Source organism: Oreochromis niloticus, linkage group LG1 (genome assembly GCF_001858045.2).
Source record: "Oreochromis niloticus isolate F11D_XX linkage group LG1, O_niloticus_UMD_NMBU, whole genome shotgun sequence".
Classification (NCBI taxonomy): Eukaryota; Metazoa; Chordata; class Actinopteri; order Cichliformes; family Cichlidae; genus Oreochromis; species Oreochromis niloticus.
Window position 1 is genome coordinate 2,267,534 of NC_031965.2, and position 22,221 is coordinate 2,289,754.

The 22,221-nt window shown below is 41.0% G+C and overlaps 1 protein-coding gene and 1 long non-coding RNA gene across 2 annotated transcripts; both read right to left on the reverse strand.

The window, feature by feature from the left end:
* Positions 1–1,686: 1,686 nt before the first annotated feature.
* LOC112847368 (cell wall protein DAN4) lies at positions 1,687–6,973 on the reverse strand (the record flags this gene model as incomplete). Its single annotated transcript, XM_025908971.1, has 6 exons — positions 6,917–6,973; positions 4,629–4,830; positions 4,337–4,408; positions 3,974–4,207; positions 3,761–3,867; positions 1,687–3,669 (listed from the first exon to the last, which is right to left on the reverse strand). A coding segment is annotated over exon 6 (1,533 nt), but the record flags the coding sequence as incomplete, so codon positions are not given.
* A 13,101-nt stretch (positions 6,974–20,074) lies between these two features.
* LOC109203645 (uncharacterized) lies at positions 20,075–21,441 on the reverse strand. The gene is made up of 3 exons (XR_002063421.2): positions 21,041–21,441; positions 20,608–20,738; positions 20,075–20,227 (listed from the first exon to the last, which is right to left on the reverse strand). It is a non-coding gene; the product is annotated as an uncharacterized LOC109203645 (long non-coding RNA).
* Positions 21,442–22,221: the final 780 nt, after the last annotated feature.

Below are 22,221 nucleotides of genomic sequence, written 5' to 3' on the forward strand. Positions count from 1 at the left end.
GGTGGACGTGGTGGTGGATGGTTTATGGGTTGACGTGGTGGTGGATGTTTCAGAGGTGGACGTGGAGGTGGATGTTTCAGAGGTGGACGTGGTGGTGGATGGTTCATGGGTTGACGTGGTGGTGGATGTTTCAGAGGTGGACGTGGAGGTGGATGTTTCAGAGGTGGACGTGATGGTGGATGGTTCATAGGTTGACGTGGTGGTGGATGTTTCAGAGGTGGACGTGGTGGTGGATGGTTCATAGGTTGACGTGGAGGTGGATGTTTCAGAGGTGGACGTGGTGGTGGATGGTTCATGGGTTGACGTGATGGTGGATGTTTCAGAGGTGGACGTGGTGGTAGATGGTTCATGGGTTGACGTGGTGGTGGATGGTTCATGGGTTGACGTGATGGTGGATGTTTCAGAGGTGGACGTGATGGTGGATGGTTCATAGGTTGACGTGATGGAGGATGTTTCAGAGGTGGACGTGGTGGTGGATGGTTCATAGGTTGACGTGGTGGTGGATGTTTCAGAGGTGGACGTGGTGGTGGATGTTTCAGAGGTGGAGGTGATGGTGGATGGTTCATAGCTTGACATGGTGGTGGATGGTTCATGGGTTGACGTGATGGTGGATGGTTAATGGGTTGACGTGATGGGGGATGTTTCAGAGGTGGACGTGGTGGTGGACGGTTCATAGGTTGACGTGGTGGTGGATGTTTCAGAGATGGACATGGTGGCGGATGGTTCATAGGTTGACGTGGTGGTGGACGGTTCATAGGTTGACGTGGTAGTGGATGTTTCAGAGGTGGACGTGGTGGTGGATGTTTCAGAGGTGGACGTGGTGGTGGATGGTTTATGGGTTGACGTGGTGGTGGATGTTTCAGAGGTGGACGTGGAGGTGGATGTTTCAGAGGTGGACGTGGTGGTGGATGGTTCATGGGTTTACGTGGTGGTGGATGTTTCAGAGGTGGACGTGATGGAGGATGTTTCAGAGGTGGACGTGGTGGTGGATGGATCATAGGTTGACGTGGTAGTGGATGTTTCAGAGGTGGACGTGGTGGTGGATGTTTCAGAGGTGGACGTGATGGAGGATGTTTCAGAGGTGGACGTGGTGGTGGATGGATCATAGGTTGACGTGGTAGTGGATGTTTCAGAGGTGGACGTGGTGGTGGATGTTTCAGAGGTGGACGTGATGGTGGATGGTTCATAGGTTGACATGGTGGTGGATGGTTCATGGGTTGACGTGATGGTGGATGGTTCATGGGTTGACGTGATGGTGGATGTTTCAGAGGTGGACGTGGTGGTGGATGGTTCATAGGTAGACGTGGTAGTGGATGTTTCAGAGGTGGACGTGGTGGTGGATGTTTCAGAGGTGGACGTGGTGGTGGATGGTTCATAGGTTGACGTGGTGGTGGATGTTTCAGAGGTGGACGTGGTGTTGGATGTTTCAGAGGTGGACGTGATGGAGGATGTTTCAGAGGTGGACGTGATGGTGGATGGTTCATAGGTTGACATGGTGGTGGATGGTTCATGGGTTGACGTGATGGTGGATGTTTCAGAGGTGGACGTGGTGGTGGATGGTTCATAGGTTGACGTGGTAGTGGATGTTTCAGAGGTGGACGTGGTGGTGGATGTTTCAGAGGTGGACGTGGTTGTGGATGGTTCATAGGTTGACGTGGTGGTGGATGTTTCAGAGGTGGACGTGGTGTTGGATGTTTCAGAGGTGGACGTGATGGAGGATGTTTCAGAGGTGGACGTGGTGGTGGATGGATCATAGGTTGACGTGGTAGTGGATGTTTCAGAGGTGGACGTGGTGGTGGATGTTTCAGAGGTGGACGTGATGGTGGATGGTTCATAGGTTGACATGGTGGTGGATGGTTCATGGGTTGACGTGATGGTGGATGGTTCATGGGTTGACGTGATGGTGGATGTTTCAGAGGTGGACGTGGTGGTGGATGGTTCATAGGTTGACGTGGTAGTGGATGTTTCAGAGGTGGACGTGGTGGTGGATGTTTCAGAGGTGGACGTGGTGGTGGATGGTTCATGGGTTGACGTGGTGGTGGATGTTTCAGAGGTGGACGTGGAGGTGGATGTTTCAGAGGTGGACGTGGTGGTGGATGGTTCATGGGTTGACGTGATGGTGGATGTTTCAGAGGTGGACGTGATGGTGGATGGTTCATAGGTTGACGTGGTGGTGGATGTTTCAGAGGTGGACGTGGTGTTGGATGTTTCAGAGGTGGACGTGATGGAGGATGTTTCAGAGGTGGACGTGATGGAGGATGTTTCAGAGGTGGACGTGATGGTGGATGGTTCATAGGTTGACGTGGTGGTGGATGGTTCATGGGTTGACGTGATGGTGGATGTTTCAGAGGTGGACGTGGTGGTGGATGGTTCATGGGTTGACGTGATGGTGGATGTTTCAGAGGTGGACGTGGTGGTAGATGGTTCATGGGTTGACGTGGTGGTGGATGGTTCATGGGTTGACGTGATGGTGGATGTTTCAGAGGTGGACGTGATGGTGGATGTTTCAGAGGTGGAGGTGATGGTGGATGGTTCATAGGTTGACGTGGTGGTGGATGGTTCATGGGTTGACGTGATGGTGGATGGTTCATGGGTTGACGTGGTGGTGGATGGTTCATGGGTTGACGTGATGGTGGATGTTTCAGAGGTGGACGTGGTGGTGGATGGTTCATAGGTTGACGTGGTAGTGGATGTTTCAGAGGTGGACGTGGTGGTGGATGTTTCAGAGGTGGACGTGGTGGTGGATGGTTCATAGGTTGACGTGGTGGTGGATGTTTTAGAGGTGGACGTGGTGGTGGATGGTTCATAGGTTGACGTGATGGTGGATGTTTCAGAGGTGGACGTGGTGGTGGATGTTTCAGAGGTGGACGTGGTGGTGGATATTTCAGAGGTGGACATGGTGGTGGATGGTTCAGAGGCTGACGTGGTGGTGGATGTTTCAGAGGTGGATGTGGTGGTTGGGGGCCCGACTGTGGATGTGGTGGTGGTGGATGGCTCAGAAGAAGAAGCATTAGACAACTTTTGTGGAATTCTTGGCTGTTCCTCTGTGAACACCATTAAATGATCAATGTTAATTTTTGGTATTGTCACACCTTTGCTGTCCAAAAGATCCACACTTTTCCCATCTATCGCAGCAATTGTGTAGGGGCCGAGGTAATTTCGATCTAACTTGCCCCCTTTCCTCTGCTGGCTCCTCGTGTTCATCCTCCACACTTTCATGCCGACTGTAAAACTCGGAGTAGGTCTGCCTTTATTTTTGTTTTGATATTTTGACTGTGTTTTTTTGCTATTGGAAATAGCATTCTGAAGGACTTCATCCAGCTTAAGAATTTCTTCTGTTGCCTCTTCAACAGACAAAATGTCCTCCACACCGCTGTCCACCTGTAAGATGTAGAAAAAGGGATGTGTTATTATATGAAAATCTAAAAAAAAAAATTCAAGAAAAGAAATTTAAAGTCTTATGTATTTAATCCAACAATGTTTTTAAAAATAACTTACTCTGTATTAATCTGGGATTTGAGTAGGGTACCTCGCCTCTCTACCAAACATTAAAAAAAAAAGGGTGAGTACTTAGTGGTCATATGGGGCTTGGTTGTCAGGCCAAACATGACAGGATCCAAATGTTTGTCCCATTCCTCTGGCTTTTCATTTACCAACTTGGAAAGTGCTCTACAAAATTAAATAACAAAGCAGTTATTGGGATATGAAGGAAAACCAAATTAAAAATATAAACATATGAAATGCATAAATAACATTATACCTCTGTATGGTCCCATTCATGCTTTCTACCAACCCATTTGTCTGTGGGTGGTATGGGGCACAGAGACTCCTTTGAATGTTTAGGATTTTGCAAACATTTCGGTTGATCTGAATTCATAAAGAAATAACCACATTACACTAGTAAAACAAGATGACACTTTGCTAGACAGTTAATTCAATTCTAACTGAGTAATGGATTTTAGGAGTTTCTTACTTCATTCACAAACTCCTTCCCCTGGTCCGTTAGAATGCGCTTCGGTGCTTCAAACTGGTAAAAGAACTTCAGAATGCATTTTGCTACCTCTTCAGTGCTTTTGGACTTCAACGGATATGCCTGGGGCCATTTTGTCAAGTAGTCAATAAGTACACATATGTACTGGTTGTTATTTGAAGTCATTTTTAGTGGACCAATTAAATCCATTCCAATAAGCTCAAATGGCTGGTTGACCTATTGAACACAGAAATCATTAGCAATTCCTTATTTTCAATATAGTAATTTGAATTTTAATCAATGTTTTTTATCTTATGTATTATGTCACAAACTATTTACAGGAAAAAATACACCTAAAATGTTTACCTGTATCGGTGTGTACGCCACCTCCTTTTTAATGATGACACTGCTGACCTGGCATGCCACACACTGAGTCACCTGAAAGGAGGGCAAAATAAATTAAATAATATTATTATAATATAATCAGTATAATTATTTAAATCCTATAAATGTCAATAAAAAGACTTAATTTTTTTCTGATACAAAACGTATAAGACATCGACAGCTAACTAGTACACTTGTTAACTTGAAATTTAAGACAATGAAGGACATTTTGCAAGACATACAATATGCGTGTATAATTAAGTTGTATACAGACCCATAAATTTATGTCCTCTGACATTCCAGGCCAAGAAAATCTTTTTGAGATTGCTTCTCTTGTTTTTTCTGGCCACAGTGCGAACCACCACTGCTGGCATGAAAGTCAAGGAAAACTTCATTGGCTTTGTCGGGCCCACACAGCACTTTTGCCTTAATGCAGCGATTTGTGCCTTTGTACCTTATGTAGTACAACTCGCCATCTGTAAGAAATCAAAGAAATACATTAGTAGTTTTAATCAGCTATAATATAGTCATAAATGTGGAATTATTACAGTACTGCAACATGGTCAAAAACACATGATGTTTATGTGTAAATAGAATTATTTCCACAATATCAATGTACCACACCAAAGAGTTAATGTTTAATTATAAATATTTCCTGAATAACACACCATAGTTCATTATGAATTGCAGTTATGAGCTAATGCACGCATTTAAAAATCAAAAGCAGGGCATTTTTCTGTTTACTTGAAATTAAAAACTTCATTAAGGGGGAGCAACTGTTGTATTGCTGACAAGTGTATTATTAGCACAGCAAAATAAAAAAACACACACGAACAGAACACGTGACCTCACGATATAAATTGCTTTTTTTTTTCTTCTAAATTTTCCCTTTTTTTCAAATTATGTTTTTCATTTTAGAATTACAAGACAACAATAATATGTTGTTGGTGTCATTAACAAAATCCCCATTTTAACTTATCAAACAGAATTAAGTTGTAAACACTATGAACTTCTAACGCTAGCCAGTACTAGTTACAACACCGTCACACCTAGTAATGGTGGTGATGGCGATGATGTTGGTCACTTGGGAATTAGAACACACACTATACATGTTTTAGGACAAATATTATGTATTCCTCAAGAGACGTAACTAGGATGCCCTACTTTTGTTCGCTGTTGTGCGCAGCTGTTAATTAAACTCAAATTTGGCAAACAGTGGAAAGCTAAAAATTACATAAAATATTCGACAAACTCACCTTGAACCTCAAAGTTCTTTGCCTTGCGACGAAAATTACACTTTTGTGTGGTGGAAAACCCACTAGGAAAGGTTCCATTGGTTTTAAACGACAGGATATTGGCATAAATAGTTGGGTCCATGACTCTGTAACGCTTTGCTCACACTCTGCTAATTGAAGCACTTTAGGCCTACCAATTGAGCTCTAAGCAACACAACAGGATGTTGAGTAAATTTAAATCGGAAAACCATTTTTTAAAGAGAAACGAAAAAATAATATTCTAAAACATCCGAAATATTTTATGAAAGCATGAATGAAAACATTCAAAAACGTCAAATTCTCCTTATATTTAGATAAGACAATGTATATCTTTTTATAAAGTGTTTATTTTTATTTTTAAAAAGAAATGTCATGTCATTATGTGCGTAATAAATATTGTTTCGCTGACAAGATATAGGCGGCAATCACTTTTTGGCAGGTTGAAAATGACATATTATCGGTATTAATGTTCTTTCAAAAGTTATTCAGCAGTTATAAAGGACTGTTTGGGCTCCTATGCGTCACATGTAACCTTTCTGGATGATACCCAGCAAGTTTGAAGCAGAAATATTGTTTCAGTGACAAGTTAGAGACCACAATCACTTTGTGGCAGGCTGAAAATGGCATATTATGGGTATTAATGATCCTTTAAAAGTTATTCAGCACTCCTTAGAGACTGTTTGAGATATAATATGTCACATATAACCCTTTCGGATGATACCCAACAAGTTTGATGCAGAAATATTGTTTCAGTGACAAGATACAGGCCACAATCACTTTTTGGCAGGCTGAAAATGGCATATTATCAATGTTAATAATCCTTTAAAAGTTATTCAGCATTTCTTAGAGACTGTTTGGGATATAATATGTCACATATGACCAGTGTTGGGAAGGTTACTTTTAAAATGTATTCCATTACAGAATACTGAATACATGCCCCAAAATGTATTCTGTAACGTATTCCGTTACGTTACTCAATGAGAGTAACGTATTCTGAATACTTTGGATTACTTAATATATTATCATGCTGTTTACAACTACATGAATGTACTATTGCTGTGTGATTTATTACTGATACTGAAGGTCCGAACCGTAGTAAAGGGACCTCTGACTAATACAGTGTGTTCCGTGTCGGGCTCATAGCCGAAAAATAGCTTTACTTTGTTGTCTGGGTCAACTTTGCTTGCCAGAGACAGAGAGAGGCGTTGAAAGGCTGCTCCAACGGAACTTATTGTTTCGGAGGAAAACACGAACACAGTGTACAGTTGAGTCTTAATAGCGTACTTACAACTGGGCTCGTCAGGCTCTCTTCTTGGCTGCAGTGGTTATCATTATATTTACATGCTTCCAGCTCCCGTTTTTGCTCCGTGACAGCTCGGACTTTTCCTTTCTCTCCCTCCCTCGCTCACAGACACAACGTGTATGGCAGTCCATTCTCCCTGCAGCACGGACTACACTGCCCATGATGCTACATTCTTTAGAGCTATACCTGTAGCATTCTGTCTATTAGCTTAGCACAACAACAACAACAACAAAAAGGCGCTCTCTCACCCAGGAAGCACGCAGAGAGAGAGCGTCACCCTGTAACCATGGCAACCGTAACGCTGCCGCCTGGAACAACAGAACGTAGCTGTCAAACAAACCCAAACAGTCCTGACCCGTGACAATATGAAACAGGAAAGTACCGCCGTGTAATCCATTTATTTCAACAAAGTAACTGTATTCTGAATACCACCTTTTTAAACGGTAACTGTAACGGAATACAGTTACTCATATTTTGTATTCTAAATACGTAACGGCGGTACATGTATTCCGTTACTCCCCAACACTGCATATGACCCTTCTGAATGACTTCCAGCAAGTTTGAAGCAGAAATAGTATTTCAGTGACAAGTTATACACCACAATCACTTTTTGGCAACATAAAAATGGCATATTATGGGTATTAATGATCATTTAAAAGTTATTAAGCATTTCTTAGAGACTATTTGGGATATAATGTGTCACATATGATCCTTCTGAATGATATCAGTCAAGTTTGAAGGAGAAATATTGTTTCAGTGACAAGATATAGGCGGCAATCACTTTTTGGCAGGTTGAAAATGGCATATTATGGGTATTAATGTTCCTTTAAAAGTTATTCAGCATTTCTTAGAGACTGTTTGAGATATAATATGTCACATAGGACCCTTCTGAATCACTTCCAGCAAGTCTGAAGCAGAAATAGTATTTCAGTGACAAGTTATAGACCACTATCACTTTTTGGCAGGTTGGAAATTGCATATTATCAGTTTTATTGTTCCTGTACAAGTTATTCAGCACTTCTTGGAGAGTTTTTGGGATATAATGTGTCACATATAGCCCTTCTCGATGATACCCAACAAGTTTGAAGCCGAAATATTGTTTCAGTGACAAGTTCTAGGCCACAATCACTTTTTGGCAGCGCTGAAATGCCATGTTCTCAGCCGTTATTCTGAACAAACAAGAAAGAGTCATGGTGATACTGGCACAATAGGTCTTTATTGTTTTAACTACTATTCGACAGTCTTATAACAAATATGAACAACGCGAGTAGACATACTAAACCTGTAGGTATTAATTATTCCACCGTGATGCGTGTAGTCATTCGTGACTGCGCTACACACTGAAAGCAACCTTCTGACAAGCGTCATAATTTGGTTACAAGAAATGTTGAAGTTCCATAAATGCATACCTTTGCCTAATAACAAAGGCGTAAATGTGTTTGGGTTTTTTTTCCCCCGCACGTTATATCAGTTGCACGGAAGTAGCTGTCAACGCAAGTAATCCGGGTGCTGCAGCTTTAAGCAGCTGCGCGCGCTCCCGCGGACGGCAATCACTTTCTGGCACAACACTGGCTCTCATTTACTGTTTTAGCTGTTTGGTGGTTGTTGAAAATTTGTGAGGTTTAACCTTTAAAATTTATATTTAAAAATTGTTTCAGGATTTTAATGAATTGATATCTAGAATTAGCGAGAATCGATTTTAATTGGAAAAATCCACCCCTAATGATAATGATAAGACATTTTGGAAAAATTACCTGAAGTATCCAAGTGTTTTGAAATGAATCAGTGTTGGGAAAATCCACAACTGGTGAACATATTTCCTCCCAGTTTGTTCAAGCCTAGCCACTTCATCAAGTTCAGCCTAAAAGCAGATGCCGTGATGCAGAAGGATGAGTTTAAGAACCCCAGTTTTATCTCACCATTTGGTGTCAAACTGCATGTTTCTGCTCACTGCAGGCATTAAAAAAAAAACTTCTGTCAGTAAGATGCTGCCAAGGAATGAGAGCGATGCTGTCCTTCACCCGTATGCAGAGCATTTAAAACACTAATCACTCATGTGTGTGAAACATTAAAAGACAAGTAAACATATACACTAGGGAAATGTGAGAGAGTTTCAGTTAATGCATAAAAAGGGCCAAAAAAAAAAAGATTCATTAATAGTAAGTGAAGCAACTTAGGAAGCAGACAGCCAGTTACACACTGTCAACTTTGGCTGATTATGTCATTTTTTTAGAACACTGAGCAGGAAGTGACACTGAGAGACGATCGTGACAGAATTTTCTGGAAACCTTGAAGAAAATCTGAGCACTAAACAAAGTTTGTACAGTTCATATTTCAGCTTTTTTGCCAACTAATTTAACATTTCCAGATTGTCTTACAGTTTTCACATTTGCTGTAAGCTGAACCCGAGTGAACTGTACTTTATGACAATATACTCTGTACAGGAAGTACTTTGACAAACAGCTAAGAGGATTTTCCCCTCAGGCCCGAAGAACTTCATCCACATTATTTTCCCAGACAGTTTCCTTTCCTTTAAATTCAGCACAGGATCAATACTCTGGAGTGTTCCGGTAATGTGTGTCATCTCAAGCGCTGAGTTTATTGAATCAGCTTTTCCTCTTTGCATCAGTGACCTGTTACAGATGAGGCCAATGAGGGATTAATCCAAACCTCTTCAGTGTACCTGACGCTCTGTGTCATCATGCGAAAATTTACAGATGAACAGACCATTGAGTGGAAGCCAAGCAGCACAAAATCCCTTAGGAAGTCATCCAGGATGTCGGTCCGTATCTTCACAGTGAGTTGAACAATTAGAAATCATTACCCATCTGCCACCTCAACAGTTAGCTTCACGACAACGCAAGCAAGAGTCACCTCAAAAACTAAAGTGGTAATGAGAAGGTAATTTTATTATTCCTAACTATTCTCCGGTGTATTGAGTCGTGATGTAACTGTGAGAATTCACACCCCACTCCAAATTCCTCCTTGTATTTCCCAGCAGCAGAGATTAAATAAGGTTAATGAATACCACAGTGAGTGTTAACCTCATTTTATCACAGGAAAAATAAAGTTTACTTGAAAAGCTAGAGCCGGCACAGGCTTAGCCACTTCACATCCAGAGGGTCCTCGTTTCTAAGGCAGTCTCTCTGTGTGGAGTTTGCATGTTCTCCTCCTATCTGTGTGGGTTCTCTTCGGATAGACCGTCTAAAGACATGCATGGGGTTAGGTTAACTGGTGATACTAAATTCCCCGTCAGTGGGAATGTAAGTGTGAATGCTTGTCGGTCTCTAAGGCTACGTTCACACTGCAGGTCTTAATGCTCAATTCCGATTTTTTCATCAAATCCGATTTTTTTGTCTCCTTGTTCACACTACAAACAAAATGCGACAGCAAACGCGCTCTAGTGTGAACGCTCAAAGCGGCCCGCATGCGCAAAAGAAGACGTCACACACAACGCGCTCTGTTTAGACCCAGAGCAAACAGTATTGTTTGACCGATGGCCCTTAATATAAAGACTTGTTTCAGACTTTACGTTTCCCAATTTTGCTTTAAGTTATAAAGTTATTTTGTTATTTACATATGGTCTAATAATTATCCTTACTGCTGTTTTAGAGAGGAGCGGTGCTTCAAAGGATAATCTGCAGATTATACAGTACAAATAAAATGTTCACGTTTCTCCAACGCTGTCTTCCCAACAGTTTCACTGACATCTACACTGGATGGCCAGGAAGCGTTCGCGATGTCTTCTCGGGCGCTTCTCCGGCGCTGATAATTGGCGTCTGTCTTGTCTCAGTGACGTAAAAGACGGATTTAATGCGACATGACCGTTCAAACAGCAGTCGCTTTCTAAAACATCGGATATGTATCGGATTCAGTACCACATACGAAAGTGACCCACATCGGATTTGTGCTGTTCACACTTTCATACCATGATCGGATATGGGTCGCAGAGGGTCAAAAAAGTCGGATTTGATGCGCTTTCGCCTGCAGTGTGAACGTAGCCCATGTGACAGATTGGCAACATGTACCACCCTGCCTCTCGGCCAGTGACAGCAGGGGTAGACTCCTGCCCTGTGACCCAGTCTGTACTGTGGAAACAGTATCTGTGGAAACTGTGAAACAGCTGTGCTTGGATCAGGTCAACATATACTCAGCTTGAGCATCACTCTGGGTTTGGTGCTTTCACTCCAAGCTTTGTGCTGGCATGTCATTGCAGGCCCAGATTTAGCAACTAAACATGCTGCATTTGCAAACATGTTCCTACTTAAATGGATAAGTTGTACTACAGTTGTATTACAATGTCAACACAAAGATGTGTTTACCTGAAGTCAGGGTAAGTATTCTACCAAGAGTTGTGCAAATTTGTGGGTTAAAACCGAGCAGACTGGATCAGAGAGTGATTAATCTATAAACCTGAATAATAGAAGGTTAGAAGAGTTTTTTGTGTTTGTTTCTGGAAACAGTGAAGCAGTTCAAATCAATCAGAACCATTGAGAGGTGTATGATGGAAAATCAATATGTTGAATGTATAATAATCTAACTCTTCTGTTAGAAATTGTTGTAGACTGTGCGCTCTGTGCACCTCTTCTTGGGACAAATCACACACACAGGAGAGCTGTGTTATAACCAGTGTTGCAGAGTGTGATGCATTACAAAGTAATGTTTTACTGTAAGCACATGACATTTTTCAGTAATTACATTACAGTTACAATTTTGTTGTCACGTTACAAAAGTTCTTCAGTGACTGAGATGCTGGATGGATAGAAAGAAAAAAAATCAAACAAACATGAGCTACAATAAGCTGATTTCAGTTTGTGTGTGGGAGGAGGCTGATGGTGGAGTGGCCTACAGTGGACATTACCTTTAGTTTTATCACACAAAGCAGCAAGAGCACAATGATAGAGGGGAAAATACCTCCAGGACAGAAACAACCACATCATGCTGCTAACACAACTTTGGCTCTTTGCAAACATGTGCACAGACAGCATGCTAATCCAAAGCTAGCCAAACACCTACAGCTGAGTGAATGTTGAGCCCAGCAGAGCCTGAACTTCAGCAGGTAACAAAGGCAGTGATGAGCAGTCAGGTGACTGCTTTGAAGTCTCTTTGGGCTGGCTTTCATCTTTGCTTTGTCTGCTTTGTGGTCATACTTAAACATAAAAAAAAGATCCCGTGTGTCTTCATCAGGATACGGATTTATAAGGTTCGTATTGTTAACAGGCAATTTTATGACAGTGTGTTTCAGGTCATTTTGCTTTTGTAATGAGATGTAATGTAGTAATGTAGCAAGGGTGGGAAAAAAAAGTACTTTCTCCCTTGAGTAATTAAGTAAAGTATTGCATTACTGTTAAGAAAAATAATGTGTAATACATTACTTTTTTTGAGTAACGATCCCAAAACTGGTTATTACAAACTGTCTGTGAAGGTTCTCAGTCATCCAGGTCATTGTAGTCTAAGGAGCTTGGAAAGAAAAGCGTCTGGACTTCTTTAAGTTTCCTTGAAGACGTTTCACCTCTCAGTAGAGAAGCTTTTTTAGTCCTAGGAGCAACTAGTGAAGAGTCACAGATTTTTAAACCCTATGGGAGTGTCCCTAAGAGGGTCGTGGACCCACTATTGATCAACTGCCTAATCACATGAGCCAAGGTGTGAAAAGGGGTGCAGGTAACAATCAGCCAAGGTTTGGGTGAGCTCATTGTGAGACCTAGCCCCAACCAAGCATGTGACTTACTGAGATCGAAAGACCCAGGATGTGAGTGGGCGTTAAGGCGTCTGGGAGGGATCTCAGAACTGGATTACAGATGGCAGACAGTTGGTGTCGTAAGCCCCGCCCTCTGTTCAAACATGGTCGTTCACAGTGGACATAGATGGCTTCTTTGACTCCTCTTTCAAACCATCTGTCTTCTCTGTCGAAAATGTGAACATTGTTATCCTCAAAGAGTGACCTTTGACCTTTAGATGCAGATAGACAGCCGAGTCTTGTCCTGTGGAGGTGGCTCTTCTATGTTGTGCCATGCGCTTGTGAAGTGGCTGTTTGGTCTGAGCATTCTTCGCTACACTGTAGGGCTGCACAATTAATCGTTAGAAAATCGCGATCTCAATTCATACTTATGTGCGATCTCATTTCCAAATGACAACGATTTACAAAAAAAAAAGAAAAAAAAAAGATGACGATTGTACCGCATTTTGATCCGGGACATAATCTGCATGAAAACAAGCGCTCACTCTTCCTGCTCAACAAATGACAAGGGCGGAGCCTTATACCACGTAATACCGAAGCCAGCTGGCAGGGATAAAACAACGGAGAGCACGTGAGAGATGACGAAGCTGTAAAGGCCAAGAAAGTGACAGGAGAAAATCCGTCCCGGTCAACCACATCAATAACGGGAACCTTATACAGCGCTTCCCCATACCCGTCGAACTCCCGCAGGCACAAAGAAATTACGGAGGCTATCACTTATCACCTGGCTAAAGACATGGCTCCCATCAACACTGTGCAAAACGAGGGATTTAGGGAAATGATCAACACCCTAGACAAACGCTACACAGTGCCGTCCCACAACTATTTTTCAAATGTTGCACTACCTGCTCTATACACGCAGTGTCGAGCAACGGTGGAGACGGAATTACAAGCAGTACAACATTTTGTGGCAACGACAAAATGTGAGACATTTATTGTTTTTATGTTCAGTCTCAACTGTTACGAAGTTGTGTGCAGTTAATAAGTGCAATAAATATTTATACTGGAAAAGAAAATCGTGAGAGAAAATTCTAAGCAAAAAAATCGTGATTCTCATTTTATGCAAAATCGTGCAGCCCTACTACACTGCACATCATACACTACACTGTTAAGTTTGTGTTTGGGAGTTTCGTCCTCTGAGTGTGTGGCTGGGTCTGAAGTACACTGGGATGTTGTGCTTGAAGAAGTTTCTCTGAGTTTCTCTGATGAACCTGCTACATAAGGGATGACAATGTTGTCCTGTTTGTCCTAAGTTAATGTCTGACCTTTTCTGTGCATCTCTGCTGATTTGATGAAAGCCTAATTGTGATAACCACATCTAATCAAATCTATGTGTAACAGGTGACATATAAAATGTGGAGAAGAAGAGCATAAAGCATCATTTACCGTCAGATTCTGACCTGTTCTTCTTTGCGTTCATTTGGTTTCCTTTTCACTGTGTTCATCCAAGCAGAACATCTGCCATCAGTCTTAAGGTAACCCTAAAGGCTCACATTTAGTTACTTTGTGTGTCCTGTCCTCACTGTTATTCCTGACAATATGCTATTTCAGTGCAATTTGCAGTAAATTCCATAAATTGTGAATAAATAGTTTTTGTATGATTCCTTTAAATATTATTATCCCCATATTTTGCAGCCAGGGCTTTAGACCTGTTCCTTCATCCTGGAAAGTGCATCATAAAGAGCAGCTATGAGCTAACAGCTTTACAGCAGTATTTTTTATTACAGTGCTGTAGTTAAAAGTAATGTGATTATAGGAATCCTGGATGGATAGAAAAGCAGCAGGGACAAAGTGATTTGAGTAGATACATAGTAACAGAATGAAGGTATCAATTTATCTGGGATAAACTGTTTCTACAAAGTAATCTCTGCAAGTTTATACAAAATGTCATCATAACCTGGCCGAGACACTTTAAGGACAGCTATCCATGCTTTTTGTGGAAATGCTGGCTTGAGACATTTCAAGGGAATTTTCACTTTAACATCCTCTACTTCAATTCTGCATGCATGTGTGTCTCTCCACTGTACAACATCCACCTCACTGACAGAGAGAAGAACCTTTTGTTCCACCTCTACAGTCCCCAATTACAGTAATCTCCTTCCTCAGCTAATCCTGCAGCACACAACTTTGAAGTGGAGCGCTTCATTGAACATCAAAGTTGTCTTCTCACTCTGCTCACGCCACTCACAGAAACTCTGTAATATAATGAGAGGACAAAGCATTAAGTGATGGTTTGAGGAGCCTCCACAAAGCAAATACACACCTTTTTCCAGGACTTTAAGCATTCAGCCTGTTATTACAGGGGAAATCTACCCAAATGCCAAACAAAGTTGCTGCACTCTGGTGACACTCTGCACCCTAAAAAATGCTGGGTTAAAAATGACCCAATTTGTAACCCAACGCTGGGTCAAATATGGTTCAAGCCAATGCTGAGTTGTTTCAGCTTAACAGGGTTGGGTTACTGGTTTGACCCAGCACACTGGGTTAGGATAAGTATCCAAAAATTGGGTTAAGTTGACCAATGTTTAAAGTTGAGTTTACCAAAAATTGGGTCAAAATTCAGAACCCATCACAAGGGTTATATTACCATTAGTGTTTGGGTTAAAATTTCTACTTGGTATTAAACATTGCATATAAAAACTAGATTCAAAGCAGATTTTCTCAAAAAAAATCTTTTTATTGCCATATGATACATAGACAGCAAAATTCATAAAAAATACATCAATGAAAGTAAAATGCAAGTAACAAAAATGTATATAATTCATTATATTATATCCATTACTTCAAATCAATCTTTGGTTACAGCACATGCACATGTTAATACACATGGGGCGATCGTGGCTCAAGAGTTGGGAGTTCGCCTTGTAATCGGAAGGTTGCCGGATCGAGCCCCCGGCTTGGACAGTCTCGGTCATTGTGTCCTTGGGCAAGACACTTCACCCGTTGCCTACTGGTGGTGGTCAGAGGGCCCGGTGGCGCCAGTGTCCGGCAGCCTCGCCTCGGTCAGTGCGCCCCAGGGTGGCTGTGGCTACAATGTAGCTTGCCATCACCAGTGTGTGAATGTGTGTGTGAATGGGTGGATGACTGGATATGTAAAGCGCTTTGGGGTCCTTAGGGACTAGTAAAGCGCTATATAAATACAGGCCATTTACCATGAAGACATGCTATGTAAAGCCGGCTCTGTTTTTAGAACAAATTACATGTAAAAACTCTTAACTTTTAAAAACTGATGAATTGATGATTTTTTTTCAGTGCTTAACAGACATCAACACTTTCGAAAAGTGAGAGCGCTCATAGCTAAATGAGCCCTCATTCATTTGATCATATTTGAGTCATGTCCTGGGATTCATCTATTCCTGGGACAATTCAATTCAATTCAGTGTTATTTATATAGCACCAAATCACAACAACAGTCGCCTCAAGGCGCTTTATATTGCACAGTAGACCCTACAATAATACATACAGAGAAAAACCCAACAATCATATGACCCCCTATGAGCAAGCACTTTGGCGACAGTGGGAAGGAAAAACTCCCTTTTAACAGGAAGAAACCTCCGGCAGAACCAGGCTCAGGGAGGGGCGGGGCCATCTGCTGCGACTGGTTGGGTTGAGAGAAGGAAGACAGGATAAAGACATGCTGTGGAAGAGAGACAGAGATTAATAACAGATATGATTCGATGCAGAGAGGTCTATTAACACATAGTGAGTGAGAAAGGTGACTGGAAAGGAAAAACTCAATGCATCATGGGAATCCCCGGCAGCCTACGTCTATTGCAGCATAACTAAGGGAGGATTCAGGGTCACCTGGTCCAGCCCTAACTATATGCTTTAGCAAAAAGGAAAGTTTGAAGCCTAATCTTGAAAGTAGAGATAGTGTCTGTCTCCCGAATCCAAACTGGAAGCTGGTTCCACAGAAGAGGGGCCTGAAAACTGAAGGCTCTCCCTCCCATTCTACTTTTAAATACTCTAGGAACAACAAGTAAGCCTGCAGTGCGAGAGCGAAGTGCTCTAATAGGGTGATATGGTACTACAAGGTCATTAAGATAAGATGGGGCCTGATTATTTAAGACCTTGTATGTGAGGAGCAGGATTTTGAATTCAATTCTGGATTTAACAGGAAGCCAATGAAGGGAAGCCAAAACAGGAGAAATCTGCTCTCTCTTTCTAGTCCCTGTCAGGACTCTTGCTGCAGCATTTTGGATCAGCTGAAGACTTTTCAGCGAGTTTTTAGGACATCCTGATAATAAAGAATTACAGTAGTCCAGCCTGGAAGTAATAAATGCATGAACTAGTTTTTCAGCGTCACTCTGAGACAAGATATTTCTAATTTTAGAGATGTTGCACAAATGGAAGAAAGCAGTCTTACATATTTGTTTAATATGTGCGTTGAAGGACATGTCCTGGTCAAAAATGACTCCAAGGTTCCTCACAGCATTACTGGAGGCCAAGGTAATGCCATCCAGAGTAAGAATCTGCTTAGACACCATATTTCTAAGATTTTCAGGGCCGAGTACAATAACCTCAGTTTGATCTGAATTAAGAAGCAGAAAGTTAGCGGCCATCCAGGTCTTTATGTCTTTAAGACATTCCTGCAGTTTAACTAATTGGTGTGTGTTACCTGGCTTCATGGATAGATAGAACTGCGTGTCATCTGCATAGCAGTGAAAATTTATGCTATGTCTTCTAATGATGCTGCATAGGGGAAGCATGTATAATGTAAACAGAATTGGTCCTAGCACTGAACCCTGTGGAACACCATAATTGACCTTAGTGTGTGAAGAGGACTCTCCATTTACATGTACAAACTGTGGCGTGTCCAGCGGGGTGGCCTGGGGGGCACAGGCCACCCCCCCCAACCAGACTGGCCACCCCAGGTGCCACCCCGAAGCCAAAACAATAAAATCCAATGAAATATCAAATGTACGATTATGTTTTCACAGTGAAGCTCAGATATCCGAGTGTAAGTGAATGCAGCATCGGCTTCTGCGCTATGAGCGTCATGTTAGCAAAGGTAGGAGAGCCAAGCACGAAAGACAGCATCACAAAGATATTTTTTTTTTTAGATAGAGCTGCGTGTCATCTGCATAGCAGTGAAAATTTATGCTATGTCTTCTAATGATGCTGCCTAATGGAAGCATGTATAATGTAAATAGAATTGGTCCTAGCACTGAACCCTGTGGAACACCATAGTTGACCTCAGCGTGTGAAGAGGATTCTCCATTTACATGCACAAATTGGAGTCTATTAGATAGATATGACAGATGACAGTGTGAAGGAATTCCCGAACCTGGGCGCATGACTTTGGGTAACTTGCATCAAAAACAAAAAATGCTTTGAAGCAGCCATTAACAGACCTTAGATTACTGCAAAAACAGAAACAAATTTATCTTCTAGTACCAGCAAAATGAACATTTTCTTGGGGTTCTTCCTGATAGAACAAAGCCTTTTCCTGACATTGCGTAGCCACGCCTTCAGAAATCCAGTTGCTGGCCCAGTTGGCCTTTTGTACTAAGTACCGCAGCAATTTCCTAATGTTGTAAACCTGCTCAACATTTGGCAATAAAACCCTTTCTGATTCTGATTCTGATGAGTTCTGCAAGGGCTAACCATGCATCCTGTAATTTTTAAACAAAAGAAAAGGGTCAGTAAAGTAAGATTTCAAAGATTATTTGGAGTTGTTTGGTTAATGTTAAGTTTTCTGCAATCCTGGAGCGGTGAGCTCCAAACACTATGCCCGACATTTGTTTAGAGAGGACAACAATGAAGCACGCCAGTCTGTGGTTGTGAATGCTTGCAGTTAATTGTTAGGAGATGGACTAAGCCAAGGTCAAGTATCATGTTTCACACACTTTATACAGTCACAAGGTTGTACAAACCTTTTTGCCAACTTTGCAATAGATTGAAACAAATGTTATTATTTATGCATCTATAATGTGCATATGGCTGAAGAAGTCACTTGGATGAGTGACATATGTCTATAATGTGCATACATGTTTTAAAGATATGGAAATCGAGTAGATACAAACTGTATATTTATTTTTATAATCACAATGACACTCAGTATACTGATTGAAAAACTGACCAGTATTCAGGTTTTTTAATTGTTTTTGCGTGGATCCATTGAAGTGTAGATACCAAGGGCGTAAATTTGGCCCGGACGGAAGGGACATGTCCCCACCAGTATCCAGTGATTATTGAATCGTCCCCACCAATAATTTGATCTCTTCGAGTAAAGAAAAACAAACCCGATAGAAAGAAAAAAACGATCTGTCAACGTTTCATTCACCCAGCGGTGCAGAAAGAGTTAAATTACGTTCTCTACTGGAGTCCTACTTCATGTGACAAATATGGCCAATGTGATTGGCTGTGCCTTTCAGCGAGCTCTGTTAAGTTTTAGCAGCGGCGAGCCTGCGCTGCGAGGACCTGCAAGGAGGAGAGGAGGATGGCAGCAAAAAGGAAGAACGTGGATATAAGAAAGTATTTTTCAAAGAAACCTGTAAGTCATTTAAAGTCAAGTTCACTCAGAAAATGTGTCCGTCATAATAACGTTACAGGCTATGCTAGGCTTTGGCCCACATCAGTCTAAAATTGTATGTAACCATGAATAACGTGTTTTGGAAACTAACTGCACAGCATGCAGCACTATTAGTTATCTCAGTATAACAGAGTAGCATTTCTAATTTTGATTAAAACTGTCAGAGAAAACGGCAGCCTCGAGTAAGCCAGGATATTAGTTTACAGAGTCTATTAAAATTAAATGTTTAACGTTAAAATGTTGGTGACACAATAATTTCATCCTAATGGCACTGACATATTCATAGGGTTGATTTTTGAGACAATATATCATGAGGTAGTCATGATTTTGCAAATATTCCACCTTGTAGTGCAGTCTGCACAAATTGTTTTAAAAATACACTCACCCTACAAACATTACTGATGAGCAACTCATCAGTAATGTTTGTATAATGTGCCTAAAATGTTGCTAATTTTGCTGAGAGATCTTTTACTTTGTGGTAATCTTAGATGAGTAGTTTTATGGACAAAAACCAGCAGGTCATTCAGTGTTCCCTTAGTGCTAATGTATCAGAGATGTTGGTGTACTATAACTGAAGGAATGTTGTTAAGTCCTTAAAGTCATATTCTTTTATTGTCTTGACTGTATTTGAAGCTATTTTGATTTTTGTATGATACCTGATTTATATGGAATATGGCTGAAGTAAACTAAAGTCTAAAATACTTAGTCATTTGTTTAATAGTAACTTAACATTATATAATCCACATATAAAACTATGAATTGTAATTTTAAACGGTTTAAAAGCATGTAGAATAGCATATGTAGGCAAGTACATTTCTCCTTTTTTTATCAAGAAGCAAAGACAAAAAGGAAAAAAAAAGAAACAGGCCAGGGTTCGGTGTTGAATCATCCGTCCCCACCAACGCCAAAACCAAATCTACGCCCTTGGTAGATACGTACATATCCTGTGCCACAACAGTCCTTTAGACATGGAAACTGATCCACTGTTGATGATGCCAAAATTGCCTTTATTCATGAAGTTGGGCTGCAAGCAAAAACAGTTGCATTAAATAAAATTTCATGAACAAAAACTTTACATTTCTGTAGATTTCTCCTAAAATAAACAAATACAAAGAGTAGAAGCTTTGGAAAAAAAAAAAAAAAAAGAAATCAAGCATTTTTGACTGATCCTCCTTGCTTTCATCACCCAGTGCACACACTATAGGAGCTGCCACTGGAGTCATTTTACTCAGGCCAGCACAGCACAGTGTCCCTGACGTTCTGACCAAGAAGCCTAAATGTAGCCACAGTGAAAATGCCGCACACACACACACACACACACACACACACACACACACACAAACCACCACCACCACCACCAACAAAAACCTTAACTGATTTAGTTTATGCACAAGAATTACTCACTTTTCTCCATAGCGCTCCATTAAGTGTGAAATAAGTATCCGGACGCTCCATCTTTCATGTATGGATATGTGCTGGTGTTCTTCAAGACTGGCAACAAAAGATCTCCCCCTCAGGTGAACCTCACGGATGTTCTAAAGTTAAATAATTAAAGTTAAAACATTTTTAATGTTAATTTTATAGTAATTGAATATACTTGTGATGGCTGCAGTTACAGCCACACAGTGGTAAAATCTACCAAACATCAGTGTTACAATAGAGGCTTAACCATAACACTACACTTACATTTTTCTTTCTTTAAATATAGGATTAAATTTACAGGGTAATAACGAATTGGTTTTGGTTTAGAAATAATTTACTTATACAATAACATAAAGCTGTATTCTAAAATAAGTTCACACATTTTAAGTTTACACTGTTATGTTTTCTGAGTTACCTCAGTGGCAGCTGCTCCCAGTCCCTGGTTGATGAGGTAAAAGGTGGAAAAGGGGCGGAGCAAGCCTATGTGGAGATCTACAGATTGGGTCATACCACAATTCTGGATTAAGAGGGGGAAGTGGAATTTGTTATGTTAGTTTTAGTTGAGTTTTGTGAGTTCTACGCCTTTCTGTGTTTTTATTGGCTGATCAGCCACTGTTTAAGTTTCCCCTTTGTCTCATTTAGGTAGGTTAGTTAGTTTGAGTTAGTAGTATTGTTTTTTGCCAGCTTTTGAGAAGAGTTCTGTTACTTTGACCTCTTTTATGGGTCCAAGATTTTGAATTCTCTGTATAATTTTACCAAGTGTGTTTTAGGGTCAAATAAGAAAACATTTTTTTCACTTTAACCTGTGCATGACATTCCTTCACTGCTCGGTCCATCACAATACTCAAAGTTAGCGAGGATAACAATTCTCATTTTTAATTTTCATTAAAGTGAATGTAGATAGATATAAGTTTAAAAAAAATATAAGCAAACCTGATTGCACAGCTTGTGTATCCGGACCGATCATTCGGACAACTAAGTTGGTGACTTTCGTCTGTGAAGTAATGACAGGCTGCTTTCACCCAGTGAAGAGCAGATTAGCTGTATACTGAGCAGGGTCCAAATGCAACTTAGCCTTGTGTGTTGACTAAGAACCAAACGGCTTAATACAAACGATATTTAGAAGGCAGTAAATTTGTGTTTTTTATTTTACTTTGATTACACGTAAACTTTGGAGTGGCGGACCTTAAAGCTACCGAGGTCTCACGGTGAGGATCAAAGATGGTGGCTAAATATTGGTGGTGGCAGCATAAATGCTCACTTATGTTGCTGTTGCCATCAGGTTTTCATTAGTAGCAAGCTAGCTAAGCACAGGGATGTGCATGCCCTTTGCACGGTCTAGTGAACGAGGGAAAAAAAGGGTCAAAGTATTAGCGTATCTATCTTTAAAAAATGTTTTCCCACAAATGCAACATGCAATCTCATGCTTTCTTCGTTCTGTATACAGTGATCTCTAAATAGTTTGTCAAACAGAGCAACCTCAGCCTCATTTTAAATAATAACTTTAAAAGATGATATCAAGCATTTCTAAGTAGAACTAGCGTTCTTCATCACAAGCTAGCTGGCGTTAACTGTTAGAAGACATTTAATGAGTAG